This window comes from Opisthorchis viverrini (genome assembly GCF_000715545.1).
Source record: "Opisthorchis viverrini unplaced genomic scaffold opera_v5_51, whole genome shotgun sequence".
NCBI classification, from domain to species: domain Eukaryota; kingdom Metazoa; phylum Platyhelminthes; class Trematoda; order Opisthorchiida; family Opisthorchiidae; genus Opisthorchis; species Opisthorchis viverrini.
The window spans coordinates 1,685,954-1,702,942 of record NW_008751707.1 but is presented as its reverse complement, the minus strand read 5'-3'; the positions used below and the strand labels follow the sequence as shown (position 1 = coordinate 1,702,942).

Genomic DNA, 16,989 nt, shown 5'->3' with positions numbered 1-16,989 from the left:
TATATACTTCACCTCTTTCGAGATTCCCTAGCTGTAGATGCATGCCACCCCACGAACCCACTGGTGAATGCAGGTGTGGATAAGTGAGCTGTATTGTCGTGGTCGTTGGCTTGTACGCTGAGCTGGGCAGTTTGATTGCAAACGTTTCATCACCAATCGAGGTGACATCATCAGTGCGTCATTGGATAGCGTAGTGGTGGGTTAATGGTTGTGCCTGTCTCCGTTGTTTGAGTGCTTGTTTGCCTACATTTCATATTCTGTAGTTCTGATTAATGCTGTCCCAGTTTGTAAATTTTTCGCGTCATCATGGACAGCATGACATCAGCGTTTAACACTGAAACTTGGCTGCCGCACAACCATGATTTATTTGAAGGCCTCATGGTGAAGAAAAGAACAAAGGTGGACGGCGAAAAGACTTAGTGCTAGCTTAATGCAATCATTCCAAGGCGCCATCAAACACTCGTTCAGGTAATCTGGATAGAAACTGACAACGAGAAAGACATTGACATCGATTAGCAGCCACATCTTACAGCGTCTCCGACCACATGCAGTGCGGTCCACGCGGTCCTCATCCTAGAAGGCGAGTAGGATCAATAGCACCAAAATGTTTCGTAATCTCTCTCACACCCCTCTGTCACCTCAAAATTTGATCACCTCTCTGATTCCACCACTGTGAATGAGGCACGGAAAACAGCATTCTCCTAGGCAAACGATGTTTCGACATGTGCAATACACGGCCTAACCACGCAGCCTCTGGTGCTGTACACATTCTTCAATAGAAGCCCCCAACGCTTCCCTTTCTAAATTCCTCGTAAGGGTTTGTCGACACCAACCCGCACGAACTATGGTCCTGAGACAACGATTGTCGTCTCAGTTCCGCTGCTCGAACAGGCCAAGTCTCACAACCATAAAACAAAACAGATCTTACCGTAACCTGATACACACGTCCTTTGGGATTCAGGGATATACAGCTTTGACGCCGTAAGCAGGTTGCTGCTTGTCTGTTCGTTGAGCTTGACAATCAGCTTAAGGACATTTTGTCACCAATCGTGGAGATATCATGAGAGAACACTCAGTGAGTCCCTCCCTCTGAATCCAGAGTGATATGTTCCTTATTAGTTGGCTTCATATTTGAAAAGCTTTATTACGGAAATACTACCACTTGTGCCCAAGCATTCTCTGCCTGATTCTAAACATAGCATTTTAGAAAAGTTATCCTTTCGTCAGTTTTTATAGAACAAAAGAATGTCCTGTAGCAGCCTTCGTATGAACAGCACTGATGACTAAAGAGATATCTGCAACAAAGCGCAGACATTTTACGAACCGGACCATATGGACAAACAAAAATCGAAGGGAAACGGAAGCCCTTAACTCGAAAGAGAACCGCTCTGCAGACACGTGTACTGGAACGAGTTGGCCTAATGGGCATTAACAAACTCAAAACAGTGCGGCTGATCGGTCTCAGGGCTGTGGTTATCTGCGCAGCCGGATGTATCAACGTGTCGTACAATTCACATTCGATGTTTCCTCCGAAAACATCCTATTATTTTACGGCTTTCAGCCTCTCCTGTGATACAGTCCGATGGAGCATTAGCATCTGATTTGCACGGCCGTGTCAATGCAAAACAGTCTGTTCTGGTGTGCAGACTTCGTGCAGGACATAGAACTCATCCAAAAAAAATCCAAACATGTTTTCTCCCAACCCGCGACAACTAGGAACCTGGTGAGATCAAATGCCACAGATGTGGTTTTCGAGCTCCGTAATCGCATAGATATTCCGCCGGTTTATCCTTGGTCTAGTAGAACAGTGACGCTTAGTCATCGAAGCCCTTGGTCGCCGTTGCTTTGCAGCTTTCTGACTGAGCCCAAAGTTCGTAATCAAAACCAGCACATTCGTGATAAATTATATTCATCGAAAAATTCACGCGCAACTATGACATCACAACGATAAGAAAATGTAGACTTCTGACTTGGAATGATAAGTTGCGAGAACAAAAGTACATAACGTAAAAAAACAGCATTGCACAATTCCATTCAATCCACGAATGTTTTATCACAGTGAACTGAGAGTTTTCTCTCCCATATTCAGCCGTTGTGGAATCAGGGGACCGTTAAAGTTGTGACCTCACAACAAAGGCGACTGGATTGTGCAGGTATTCCACATGTATGTTTTCTAGCGAAATTTTGTGACAATCAGTAGAATTCCAAACACGATAACAAGAGTCGCCAGTACCATGATTACCAACATTTTACGATCCTTGGACTGGTAATGTTGCGCCTTCGACAGTTGTTGGAGGCCTTGTTCCACACGGATTTGTGTATTCTCCACATTGTAGTCAATTCGGTCGACCAGTGTGCCCTAACATGGGTGATTAGAGATAGGCGAACCGATTAGTAACGAAAATACTGCAATTTAGACAGTGAGTCCATAAACTGAAAAAGCCCCAGGCATTTTTCCACAATCGACGCGCTTAGGTCTGAGGCAAGCTGCGTTAAACTGGTCAGTCTTACATACTTCGAAGCCGAAATGACAAGATCATCACAATGGACAACATGGCATCAGTGTTCAACACGGATGCTTCCTTACCGCACAACCATGATTTATTCGAAAGCCTTATTGTGAAGGGAAGAATAGAGGTAGACGAGGAAGAGACTTGGTACTAGCTTATTACAGCCACTCCGAGGTGCCTACACCTCCAAACTCATTCAGGTAGTCTAGATAGAAACTGAAAACACGAACGCCATTGACATCGATTAGCAGCCATATCTTGCAGCGTCCCCAACCATGCACAATGGGGTTCACACGTTCCCCACCCTGGAAGGCGAGTAGCACTGAACGTTTAGTAATCTCTCTTATGCCCCTTTGCCAGCTACAAGGTTCACCACCTCTGTGCTCACGCCACTCTGAACTGTGCACGGGGAAAAAACACTCCCCTCGGCAAACCATTCGGCATACGCAATACATGGCCTAACCAACGCAGCTTTTGGTGCTGGACACAACGTTCAATGGAAATCCCCATGGTACAACCGAAAACTCGCTTTCTAATTACCTCACTATGGATTCGCCGACACGAAACCACAAGAGCTATCCTTCAAAGACAACGATTGTCGGACGCCTGAAGACGTCTCAGTTCCACTGCTCGAACAGGCCAAGACTCACAGCCATACAAGACTGCCCGTACCGTAGCCCGATACACACGTTCCCTAAGGATATTCAACTTTGACGCCATAGGTGTCTTAAATTAGTAAACGCGCCCCAATCATTGCAAATTTGTGCATTGACAACTTCCAAGATACGTGAAACGCCCCACAACTTTCCGTGCCTCTACCTGGATTGTAAGTGGTAGGCTCAGTGACTGCATGACCACGAGCATGACCTTACACTTTGAGGGTGCAAAGTGCATACCAAAGAAGGGAATGACTTTGGTCAGTTCATCCAAAAACACTTACGCCTCCTCCTCTCCAAAGACGAGAATGATATCCTCTGCGTTTTCCAGAGTGACAAGGTTTGCGTCAGAGGCTATTTGAACACGGGTTTTGAAGACCTTCCAGCGTCCGTCTCATTATCTAATCGACCACGAAATTAAATAAGACTGGAGAGAGTGGGCGTCTCTGACGAACAACGCAAGCTTTTGGAGAGCTCTCCGTATACTTCTATACGCCCGGAAATCTGAGAATACGAAGAACGTATTATGTTCAGAAACTTCTGGGGCATTCCTCGATCGGCAAGCGTGTCAAAAAGAACACACCGGTTAAACGGTTGCAGCAAATACCTGATGAGCCCCAAGAAGGGCGAAACCGGTAGTGGGCCGTTGAAGAGTTTTCAGTAACCTTGTGAGTAGCTTCCTTTATGAAAATATACTGGTATATCTCGAATATCGTGTCAACTGAAACATGAGACGGCCTGTGTGCAGCACATTCAGTTGTAGAATAGCTTAAACGAGAGATTCAGTTGAGTCTCTCGTAAAAAACTGATCTGTGAATGAGATTATTTCTTGAAACTAAAGATCCTAAAAACGCGCGGTCTCATCGATGTCGGGATGCTTCACAACGTGGGGAATACAAATGTAGGAGGAGCAAGAAAATTTATTCGATCCCACTTTCGACCCGACAGGGGCGGGATAATGCTTCTCTACAAAACATGATGTCCCACAAGGACGCCCATTTTTGTCTTCATTCTTGTTCACCTTCACCAGTGAAATGATGAGGTGAATTCCGGAGGGTCATCAAAACAAAGGTGTTTGGACTATTGCTAGTCATAACCTTGTTGATCTGGACTACGCAATTGAATTCGCCCCAAGCTTCGAAGACGAATCATAAGCACTGTTGAATATACTGACTGCGCCATCGCCATGTGCCTTGCACATGAGGACATCCGGCCTGAGCCGGCCAAATGATAGAAGATTATCACGCAGATCCAAAGCGACCAAATCCAACATATATGGACCTTAGACCACCTTTAGAAAGATCTCTTCTGTTCTGGGACTTCATTTTCCTTCATGTGTGTATTTCTATGCCGACACATGCCAGAAACTTGGAAAACTTCAATTTCATGCTGAGACAACTTTCGCAAATCCCTTCAGCGTTAGTTGGTGACGATGGACGCGTACAGTTTCCACGAAGTGAAAAGATCAGAGAAGTGACTGGAGAACCTATGTGCAGTTCAGAAATATAATCCAGATCGCTGAGGGCAGCCGGTGAAGTAGAAGACTAAATCTAACTGTTCGATCAGAGGGCTATGGGATAAATTGGATGCACACAATAAAAGAGTTCTTAATGTTCTGAAGGCTGCAGGTCAATGGTATTGTTATGAGCAGATGAATGTGAGAAAAAGAACGAACGGATAATAAACACCAAAGAGAAGAACCACCATATGCGATATGGTGAATTACGATTGGTTTATACTGTGTGATAAAAGTACTGAGTTTCTCAGTTTAATTCCGACATAGATCGGGCTATACAAATTCTAGTATCCAATCATAGGAATGACCGAGTTTAGCCTCACCTGATCAACTACTAGTTGTGCGACATCACGAAATATCTCATTGAGTTCGTAGATAGATCGGACGATCTGATTGATCTCATGTTCGCGCTGAGCAACCGCTGCAGTGTTTTCCTCCAACAGCATTTCTCGCTTTTGCTTTTGTGCCTCCCAAAGCTGTGAGAACGAAAACACGAGTAGAATGAACTTGACAGAGGCAATAGCTCAGTAAAAATCGTCTACTGGTGGGGAAGATGGTTCCACCCATATGGGCCCAGTTAGGTAATGGCCGATTTATCAACACAACGAAACAAATCAGAAATTGACCCAGAAGAAGCAAGTAAGGCACGTAAACTGACAGAGAAATACATCGAATGTCTTATGGACGGCATGAGAATTCTTGGAAAACACCACCAATTAACTGACGGGGTAATGAGACTTTCTCCATGTGTGTGAAATCAAGTCGGCTACGGATATACGCAGGTAGACAAAAGAACAATACAGCGCTCACAGCCTCCAGCAATGTCTTGTGCAGCCATTTAGTTGGACAACAATGAGGAAAACGCATACTATCAGACCGAAAAAGTAAACAACAGGAGAAAACTGGCAACGATACAGGGACAGAAACTCAAGATGGGATGAATGGATATGTGCTCATCATTGCCTGCGACACGTTAACCGGATCAGTGACTCCAAGGATTTAAGAGGTTTACCACCTATTGCGAGGAATACATACGTACAACTTGGTGTTCAAGTTAAGATTAGCGCCGATGGATTAGGCCTCCCGGATGAACCTTAACAAAAGGCGAATTCGGAAGCGGAGTGCCCGTAGTTTTCACCGATCAATCGGTACTATTATGAATTTATCTCCTGACAGACATCTGCCAACCCTCTAAACAGTGATTTAGTAGTCAGACACAACGTTCTCGGTCGGTCATCACTTGCTCAACTCTATTCTGACTGAGGTTTCGTAAGCGGCTCTCAGTGCGACAGTTTCTAGAGATGAAGAACACTGCCTAGGTCACCTGTTTCCAGCAGACTGGATATTAGGCTGCCAACTGTTATTATTAGTAAGAATAACAGAAGGTAGAGGGCGGATAGGGATGGTCGAGCGCCAATACATCGAACGTAACGTTGTCCTGCTAAAAACGAACTTTCTCAAGTTGAGGACCTTCAGTGGTAAACAGCTGCCTCGTAGAACTTCACGCTTTGGACTTTGTGTCTTAGAGAAGTGAATGGGAATGCTTCCAAAAGACTTTTTCCGCATTTGGTCCCTAAAACGCCTCAATCCTTGTTGATCTTATCCAATAGAAGAGACTTCAATAGTGAAAGAGCTTTTACACATCTCTAGCAACCTCTGGTCAAGGACAATTATATCAGCAAGTGACCGGGGGTTCTGCTTTCGCATCTTGGAGACAGCTCAACCCTTAGGTGTTCCCGTAGGATCTCAAATGGGAAAAAGGGTTGATAAATCAGTTGATCCATGCTTTTTGGTTTGGGGTGGCGGGTGTGAATGATGACATGTCACAGATTGCTTAATGAGTGACCTTTGCTGAAGCGCTATGAGGGGGGCTTGACCACTGTGTTTACTCTAGAGAGTGAGGAGAATGAGAACCAGCTGTCTGGTGGCTAGACGCTGAACGTGATAGTAAACCACTCAGTTCTTTATTGTGCGATGGCGAACGGTTCAAACATGATCAAATCGGGACACTAGCTAATTCATTCATATGTTTATGGCGTTTAGACATTTCTAACCCGCTACTGTGAGATATCCGCCCGAAACAATGAGTTTAAATGTTTATTGCAGCTTCTTACATTGCAATTGCGACTGTAATATAAAGCTCGGGCGACAGACAGTACGAGGATTCGCTTCAGATCTGCCACACTAAGAGGCGTCTCGGAAAGGTCATGAATTTGAATGGCGTATCAGTGAAGTTGAGGCCAAACGTATTGGCGCGCATGAACTTCGTGTCAAATCGTCGCATTTGGTGTCCTACAGTGACCCCATGGAGGGAACAACCTTTTCAGATTTTGTGGGTTGCAAGCTAGCTGAAATCTCCAGTGGAGATGAAAATAATAATGAAAATAATGGATCAGTTGTAGCACTCTTTTGGCGCCTAGCTGCCATGCCACTCGAAGGAAGCACGAGGAGTGAGAAAATTCCGGAGTGCCCGAGCGTAGACAGGAGTAGTCGAGATGTAGGTCAAATTCCAGTCACAGAGTTCGCGCTTTAACCACCGAACCATCTCAAGCTCGGTAGAGATGAAACGGAATTGCTCTTCGTGCAGATCCAAACCAAACTCATACCAGCAAACGATCTAGGCATCAAAGAAGTTTCCTAAGAGGATTATTGCTCGTTGAGAAACATCAATTTTCCCACAGTAGGACGATGCACAAAAATGGATATTTCAAGGGCCACACAGCAGTGTTAAAAATTGTCTCAAGCATCAAGCGAGAAGCATAATACTGTCCATGGAGGACCGAACGCGAAACTGAAGGTTACGGACACCTGTTACGGAGATAAAGGTAAAGATAAAGTGCACCATAAAAGTCGAGACAGTTCACAAACACGTGAAGATTGATGGGGCAGCACAATCATTTCCGCAGGCTGCTACGACCTGGTATATTAGTTATGCTATGCCACACGCAGAAGTAAGCATGCCATTTATCAGCGGATCAGTGTGAAACTAGAAACCACACGAACTCGGTAGATATCAGACGGCGAATCAACAGGTGGGTGAACGTGTGATCACATAAATACGCACCCACACGCACACGACAAGAGCAACAGAGGTGCGGCAGGAGCAAGAGAGGTAACATGTACGCCAGTAAATTAGCCAGAAGGAGGAAACAGCAGCATGAAATATCGGGTATCCACTGGAGTGAGACTTTCCCCTGGAAAAAGTCCTTTAAAAGAAGTAAGGGCATATTCGTAACAAAAAGAAAACTAAGCGAAAACCGTGTGCGATTCAGGGTGGCTTCCAGATTTACCTGATATTCCTGATCTCCAAAATCGTCAAGTCCGGTAGAATTATTTTCTAACAACGGGCCCCAAGAGAGATAGCCTTGGATTCGATCATCACGTGATTTCAATTCTGCAATGAGAAAAATGCACATTGGCAGAGGGCGGGCATGCACTCATGAGCAGAATACAAATGGGGAAATACCAAGGGAGGTGCATGATCAAAGGAAGGAATGAAAGGAAGTAAGCGTGCCGTCTGGAAGTCACCGGCAGTTTCTCAAAAAGTCTGACGGGTACAACGACCGGAGCCAAGAAGCCAACTGACTTCATTTAAATGCAAACCATACATCGCGTTTCAGTTGTCTGTATAGCCTAGGCAATAAAGCACATTTTTTACTAGTGGTTACCTTGGCAGGCAATGAAATTCGTGCTAAAATCATTCTCATGAAAAAATTCGGATGATTTAGCGCGTGCAAGTTGGTCGCTCAGTTTCCTCAATTTACATTCAATGAATATAAGTTGAAACGACTTCGTCAGCTTTGAGGTCGTCTTCTACTCAGATCATTAAAAAGTCTCTAATGCAAAGTAAATGATGTCAAGCATGGTGTGTGATAGGGTTACGGACATTTTTCAGACCTCGGCAGACAACTGAAGACAAAACAACTCACAAAAATCACAGAATGAATCCCATCACGACAACTACGACGGAGGCGAATTATGGTACCTGATAACAAAACAGTACAGTCAGCCATACAGCTGTAACATCGTTCCGGTGACTAGCTGCTATGCCACCAGGAAGTACGAGGGGTGAGATGCTGTCAGGTTGCCAAAGCCTAGAGAGGAGCAGCCGAGACGCTGAGGTAGGGTTCGAACTGTGTACCTCCAGTACCTTCGCGCCTTAACTGAGCTATCCTAGGCTCATTGTCTGAGAACAGGAAAGCCCTTCTGAAACGATGACTTCTCAGTCGGTTCCAAACCTTTTCCAATTGATTGAGAATGAAAAACATTAAGCTTGAGGAAACATTAAGTGCAGAATACCCAACACAACCTACTGTTCAGATATTCTGATTGCGCTTTTCTGAATGCCAATGATAGATCTTGGAGAGTACGAGCCAAACTGGAGAGAACATTTTCGGATAACTTCTGAGACTGAGATCCTTGCCACAACGTTGGCGAACGTCTGAGAGCTGAGAGTTTACCCAACTGCCGGTGCGATAAGCTAAAGACCTGTAAGAAAAAAGTATAGGGATTAGGGTTGTCCGCAGAAGACAAAATTCTACAGACAGAATGCGAGACAGATAGACAGAGAAATAGTTCTGTGGTAAATTGAAAGCACATCAGTACGCATACAAATAGTATCGCAAACAGCATTGCATACAGATTGGCGGACCAACGGATGATGAGATGGCCATCAATCGTTGGCTGATAAAGCCCAAATCGTGTTGGAATTCTAGTCGGTGGTTAAACGCATCCTCAGTGATATTTCGCCAGGTGGCTTCGCTTTGTAAAAGAACGATGTGGCCTTTAGAGTAGAAGAATGAATTCAAAGCGACTCCAACCTAATATGACAATGGAACTTATGGGAGGTCTGTGATAGTGAGGGTCCATCAGAAAACTGTACGTGAGGAGTGACACTATATACATTACACATACCAGGTGGAACGCGTTTACTAGACACGTGAAGGCTTTCCTATTCTGTGGTCAACTCACGCAGGCCATGGACAAAAATCTCTTGTGTACGCTTCATCTTGCGATGGCATTTCAAAGCATAGGCTAGAGATAAAATATTCACCTCAGTAAGCTCTTTGGTTTGTTGTTCGATTTCTTGATCTTCATCCAGGTTGTCGTCCAAATTGGTTGCCATCAGGTGCCGGTTATGGAGAGCAACTAGTTCCTTCACTGAAATCAAACAGATGAGAATCGAAAGCGACATTTACTCTTCTGATGGATCAGGGTAAATGTGTACTGTACTGAGTTGACCAGCGATTGCCATTCCTGAGGAACCCGACTCCGTGAAGTTTTCTCAATGTCATCATCTCGGGACTTTGGGACGAGGGCTTCCCGATCATTTGTTTTCTGTGACAAATTAACAAGGACAAAAAAGGGTCATGAGGTCGGCGCTTTTCGCCCTATGTAGACACACGAAACGACAATCACACCAATAGTAGCCCTTCTCAACACTCAAGATAACTCACTCGATGTACGGTTGACCACCAATGCCTGTTCGTAGCTGGGTTAATCCTCTACATATACAATCCACCGCTCTTAGTGAAATAAAGTTGCTTATCATGGACGGGTGACGTTCGCCAAAAGGTTCACACCAAATCACAATAACTATCCATGGGAAATGAGAAAAGTGGGCTGTCGCCGAACCATCCTCTGGTATGTACATTAATGCATGGTAAGAATCGACTCCGGTCTATGATCGGATGGATTATTTGGCTAGCTCACACGCCCAACCTAAAGTTGTCGCCTTAACGTAGTGGTTAGGCTCCTGTGCTACAATGATCCCGCCGACAATACTGGATGGAATTTACTCCCTAAAGGTTCAACCATTCCGGGAAGGCCAACAGGGAGCAACCCGACGAAGAACAGCAAGTATCCGTACCGTGAGTAATCATCATTATCATGGACGGCAACACATAAGTGTTCAAGACTGACACTTCGCTGTCGTATAACAATGATTTATTCGAAAGCCTTATTGTGAAGAAAGTAATAAAGGTAGGCAGGGAAGGGACCTAGTGCTACATTACCATAATCATTCCTCCAAACTCATTCAGGCAGTCTAGATAAAAACTGACAACACGAACGCCATTGACATCGATTAGCAGCCATATCTTGCAGGGTCCCCATCCAAGCGCAATGGGGATCACGCGTTCCCCATCTTGGAGGGCGAGCAGCACCGACAGCACCCACACGTAATCTCTCTCATACCCTTCTGCCAGCTCAAAGGTTGACCAACTCTGTGCTTACGCCATTCTGAATTGCTACGGGGTAACAACACTCTCCTCGGTAGACGGATCGGCATACGCAATACATTGCCTAATCAATGCAGCTTCTGGTGCTGGACACACTGTTCAATGGAAGTCCCCATGGCACAACCGAGAGCTCGCTTTCTAATTGCCTCACTGCATATTCGCGGACGCCAAACCGCAAGAGCTATCCTCTAAAGACAAGTTGTTCAACAACTGAAGACGTCTCAGTTCCACTGCTCGAACAGGCCAAGACTGACAGTTATGCAACAAAAGAGTCCGCGCTGTATCTCACAGATTTAAGCAATGTCTCTGTTCGGTCTGATATCCAGCGCGAGTGAGTCTGGTGGCGCTGTGCCACAAACAAAACCAGTATAAAATTAAATATGATGGTGAAGCATTTGGCGGAAACGCTAGACGATTCTGGTAAATTCGTCAAACATCCGGATCTGTCTATCTCTATTACCAGGTGATTTTTCCGCATCTTATGCGGCCCTGGAGAACGATGGAAGAAGTGACTCCGGACCAGTGAGTGGAGAGAATCCTCAAACGTGTTCCAAAACGAGTGCCAGTCAGATATCGATCCGCTCCAGCGGTAAGTGATGGCAATAAGATCGGTTTGAGTTTGTGGACGGCACGCCGTCGGAGAACACCATGTGGCCAGACGACTTCGGCTATTTCGGAAGCTAGTACTGCATAAAAACAGCATGCGGTCGGCACACAGCTTAAGCAAGCGTTCACCATTATCCGTGCGTACCGAGTCCAATCGATGTCGACCACCTAATTGAATCTCAAATGCGCTAAGCCTGCCCACTTGTGCATTTGAATCTCCCGCAACCACAGCGATACCTGAACTTTTAGCTCTCTGCAACACGGTATTCAGGACGCCATCAAACTTGTCTTTGATGATGTGAGGGCTACAGTCAGTTGGGACGTAAGAAGACATGACAAACAAACATCGATGAACTTTCTCCTTGTAAGAATCCTTCAAAGATGTTGCCATACGAATCGCGCAAAGGCGAGTCCAGAGTACTCCGACTCCCTCCACATTCGGCGGTCAGCTGGAAGCTTTTGATAGGTTCACTTGCTTGAAAACCGATTTGTTTTTCTGCCTACATGCTGCGGATGAAGTAGCCTGCAGAATGAGCAAGGCGTACCCTGTGTCTGCCGCACTTTCACTTTTGGTGTCGAAAACGTATCAAGTTGGCTGTTAGAGATGGCGTTTTAGTGCTCCTAAGAGATCAGCTTCTCTTGGAAGATTTGGCTTCTTTTCGAATAAGCATACAAGCTCGTTATCTTCCACAGTTCAGGGGAACAGTAATGAGACGATACGTAAATGTGTTTGACAGAGGAACGCACGCGCTCGACAACCGACCTACCGTAAACAGAGAACCTTCTCAGGCTAGGTAGTGCCCTTCAAATGTCAGGAAAAAAATACCGTTACGCCGGAGACTGCGAAGCTCAAATAAATCGGAAAACAAGACACGGTAGTCAGCCAATGATGAGTTTAGGAGCATCCAAGGTTTTGACCGCATGATTTAACGATTTATCGTGAGTTGGAGATCAGCAGATAGTCCTCACTGGTACAGAAGGTCCCTTCCGATAGGACGAAATGTCTCGATTGGTTTATTTATCTTGAACAGCTGTGTTCCCAGTTTCAGTCTCTATAAAACATATCCATTAGCTTTAACCTGTTCTCGTATTTCGCTGCCGTTACTGCTTCCCATTCGTCATCATCGAACTCAACGGCAGCGCGAGCCAATCATTCGCAGGCATAGCTCAGCGCTACAACCAGTCTAGCCAACAATCCTCAACTCCCACAAACTCTAGCTACTCAAAAGTCCCACTGATATATTTCAATACTTTTAGGGGAGATCCCTAGGCTCAGATTTCTCTGCAACTCATTTGGTGTAATTAAAAGGCTATGAAGAAGAAAAAAGTAAATCCGTTTGGGTGGTGACAAATAACTGCGATGTATTCAAGAACCAATCCTAGATTGTAGGGAGACGACTATCATCCCATCGATTTCACCCGATTTCCATGTTACATTAAAATATGGTAATCACGCACAAAGGAGGGCTCCCAGACCTGAGGAGAGGCCAACCGGCACCGTGTAAGTCATCGTAAACCGTTCTCTAGGTAATAGCGTCTTATAGGAACATTCAAACTCGCGACACCATCCGTCATCGGGACACCGATAGACACAAAGCGTTCAGCTGTAGCACCCTTCTGGTGCTTAGCTGCCATGCCACCCGAAGGAAGCACGAGGGCTAGAATACTGCCAGGTTGCCCAAGCCTAGACAGGGGGAATCGAGTGGCGGAGGTCGGATTCGAATCACGGACCTTCCTGTCAGTAAATTCGCGCTCTAACCACCTGGGCCATCTCGCCCCAAGCGGCAGGACGAAGAGATTTTTATCTCAAGCAAAATTCTTAGCCAGATGGCATGTTGCTCAAAGCTGTTGTAGGCAGTATGGTGAGATATTTTTAATTGAAAGAAATATTACGAACAAGCGTTGCGCGCGCCCTTGCCAATGGTTGACATCCAAAGGTTCCTATGTGTGCTATTGGTGACATTTCGAAAGGTGGATAAGTGTTTATCCATGTACTGTTGAGGGACTTTGTAACGTTGCAAACAAAGAGGAAACAAAGTATTATCGTTCCGAAAATGTTTAGTAAACAATAGTACTAAATTTTTCGGCGAAACTGAAAAGTGATGACCAGTTCCACCCAGTTACGTGGATTCTACGGTTGGCACTCGAACCAACAGTCGTAATCGTCAAGCTGTAGCGCCCTTTCGGTGCCTAACTGACGCGCCACCAGAAGAAAGCACGGAAGCTTGAATAGTGCCAGGTTGCCCAAGCCTAGAGAGGGCTATTCGAGAGGCGGGGGTCGGGACCTAACGGTCAGTAACTTCACGCTCTTGCCACTAAGCCATCTCATCCTCGTACCAGACCCCTTCTAAAATCCCTGCAGACAGTATCTGCGCAGAGTACACCACCAAGCATTGCACATGAGCAGCCAGTCTCTCACCTACGAAGCTCGCCTATTCGTCCTAGAGAAACTCGGGTATATCAAAGAGAGAACAACCTAATCAGATAAATTAAACCATCCGTAAAATTGAGAATATTTTTTCTGTGAAAGCGACTATTCGCAAGAGAGCGTCTAATAGTGAACGGAATAGTAACAAATTAAGTATGATAAATAAACAATTTGTCAACCCTTGTAAGCCAGGAGCGACGAAACGGTTCAAATATATGTACGGTTTTAACGGCACCACACATTCCGAGCTGCTATTACTGACGCGTTTCTTGGGATGGAATGGAGTTCCTAGGAACCAAAACCATTACTGCTTAGCTGGAAGAGGCGGACTGGGTGATGGAGTTCTCAAACTCGGTCTAAGTATTGCTCAGAACTTCCATATAAACAAAAGGTTACGAAGTCCGGTGCAAACGATAATTACGTCGTTCGGTTACTTGACAAAAACTGACCTGGTCTGAGAAGAACTGCCGGTTTTGAAATGCATTGTTCCGCATAAATGCAAAACTCTCAGTCAAGGACCGCGTGGCCATACTGAAGACGCGTGCAGAACGCCAAAAGCTCTACTGAATTGAAATACGTCAGTAGATACGTTTCGGTGAAATACACCGAGATTCAGCGGATCCGTAGGGTCGGTCTAAAACAAAAGACAACGAAACTTCAGATTAATGGGGAATCGGAAGATCCCGTTACCTTCTTAAGTCCCCTTAATTTTTAAACTGAGACACCCAGCGACCAACTCGATATACTTCGAACCAAGGAGCGCTGTTTAAAACTACAGACACTTGTTGTCCATGTTCGCAAGTGCTTTGTGAACAAGTTTTGTGATCCTGTAGTTTCTCTACATATGACTAACAAACTAACACTCCTAAGAAAATGAGAACAGGAAACAAAGCTCCAGGATATATTGAAGTAATTTCTTTCAAGTGGTTCGAATCTAGCATATTTTTTCCAGTTCCAACCTGTGACCCTCAGAGCTAGAGTGAACTTCCAAAAGCATATTCAAACTTTTGACCGCTTACTCTGGGTGATCCAACTGCCTGTAAACCACGTGACGTAACAAATGACTTCTACTAGGGAGGGATCTTCATCGTGGAGCATCAACAACAGACATAATGCTGATGGCATGAAATAAGAAACATGATAGGAAACAAAAACCAATCGGTCAACATTTTAGTGGATCTGGACGCGATGGTAAACAAACTTTCAGGGGAAAGAACAAAACGCAAGACAACTCCACAAGGTTGGTCAATCTGCTTATCACTGCCTAAAGCACCAAATTAGATGTCAGCGTGGGCAATGGTATCTGTTGAAAATATATCTCTCAATAGGAACCACCACAAAAGCTCCCGTCTATAAATCGGGACCATCTGTTCAGTGTTCCGAACAACCCTGTTTATTTTTGAGGGGATCTACACAGTTAGAGGCCAACACACGGGATGGCAAACTATATAGTCGTAGTGTCATGCACACATTTGAAGCCGTCTGTTTGACTTCCCAGTAAATTGTAATGCAGGTAACCTACGTCCTGGTCGACAGTTCACCTTCGAAAAAATGCCATCCACTCAACATCATCATAGGTAGAAACATTGGTGTACTGACGCCTCGTCCTGGTCGACAGTTCACCTTCGAAAAAATGCCATCCACTCAACATCATCATAGGTAGAAACATTGGTGTTGACACTGACGCCTCACTGCCGTACAACCATAACCTTGAAGCCTTAGAGTGAAAGAGTTGTTGATGGAGGGGGTCTGGAACTGGCATGTCGCAGGCATTTAGAGGTTCCTTCATCTCTAAACACTCAATAAACTAAACTGGAAACTAACATGAACGTCACTGAGATCGATCAGCCGTCATTTCCTGCAGTCTCCAACCAAGCGCAGTGGAGTGGGGGGTCACGGGAACCTCATCCTGGAAGGCGGACAGCACCAACACCACCTACACTCTTCGTAATTTATTTCATACACTTCTTCCAAGTCATTCGTTGTCTACTTAGTAGTTTGTGCCATTCTGAAGGAGGCGCGGACAATAAAACTCGCTTCGACAGATGTTTAGTCATGAATATCACATGACCGAGTCAACAAATTTGATGGTGCTGGATTTTTTCCGCAACCGAAGTACCTGCTGCACAAACAAACATCCGTTTTCCAATTATTTTGTTGCGAATTCGTTGACGCAATCCGGCACTGGCAACGCTTCTAAGGCATCGGTGGTCAAAAACCTGACGATGCCTCACATCATCTGTCCGCAAAGGCCACGTCTCACTCATAAAAACACAGCCCTTACTGCAGCCTGGTACGTGCGACCCTTGATACCCAGTGATATGCCTTGTTGACGCCACATAGTGACAAGTGATTCTGGCCCTTGAGATTCCTGCACTAATTTTGCCACACATATTCCCGTCATAGCACTGAGTGAGGAATTCACAGCCATCCTTGAACAGAGCACGTGGAAGGTCATCAAAACAAGGATCACGATAACGCTTACGCAGATATGCGCTGTGATACTTCTGAGGCTAGAAAGTGTTCTATATTCACAGTACATCTTTCTGTTGAAGGCCGGCATTCCGAACGGGAGTTAGCAGGTACACGACTGGATCTTTGTTCGAAGTATTGTACCAAACGGTTCTCCTTTGCTGAATACCATAGCGTCATTTTGATCCCTCCTTGACGAAGAGACTTGAACTTACCGTGGTGCGACCCACTGAATTATAGTTGGGGGTGTCCGCGCGACACTCAGTCTCTCCTACCAGGTTGGTCAACGATTAGATGCTTAACCAACATATCCATCTGGACCTACAGCTTAATTGTCCCGACCTAAAGCTGCCACCTTGACGTGGTGGTCGGGCTTCAGTGCTGCAATGATCCTGCGGGCTACACTGGCTGGAACTTCGTTCCACAAGGTGCAACCATGCCAGGAAGGCCAAAGGGGAGCAGCCAGACCAAGAGCAGCGAGACCCCGTACTACGAGTAATCGTGCTACGAGGCGGTCTGGGGGTAAAGTCGTACTGTCCTCTGCGACAGGAGTGTAAAGGCA

The 16,989-nt window shown here is 45.4% G+C and overlaps 2 protein-coding genes across 2 annotated transcripts in view; one reads left to right on the top strand and one right to left on the bottom strand.

Annotated features, from left to right (window-relative positions):
- Positions 1-1,906: 1,906 nt before the first annotated feature.
- T265_03540 (hypothetical protein) lies at positions 1,907-14,756 on the bottom strand (the record flags this gene model as incomplete). Its single annotated transcript, XM_009168052.1, has 6 exons — positions 1,907-2,359; positions 5,006-5,158; positions 7,973-8,076; positions 9,654-9,842; positions 9,881-10,019; positions 14,405-14,756. 6 exons carry the CDS (start codon positions 14,483-14,485, stop codon positions 2,174-2,176), a joined length of 852 nt encoding a protein of 283 aa, XP_009166316.1.
- Positions 5,267-16,989, top strand: part of T265_03541 (hypothetical protein) — a gene marked incomplete at both ends in the record, with an annotated part of 16,046 nt that continues 4,323 nt past the window's right edge. The window contains 2 exons of the mRNA XM_009168053.1: positions 5,267-5,321; positions 11,385-11,510. Coding sequence (XP_009166317.1) covers positions 5,267-5,321; positions 11,385-11,510 — 181 coding nt within the window. The remainder of the gene's footprint in view (positions 5,322-11,384; positions 11,511-16,989) is intronic.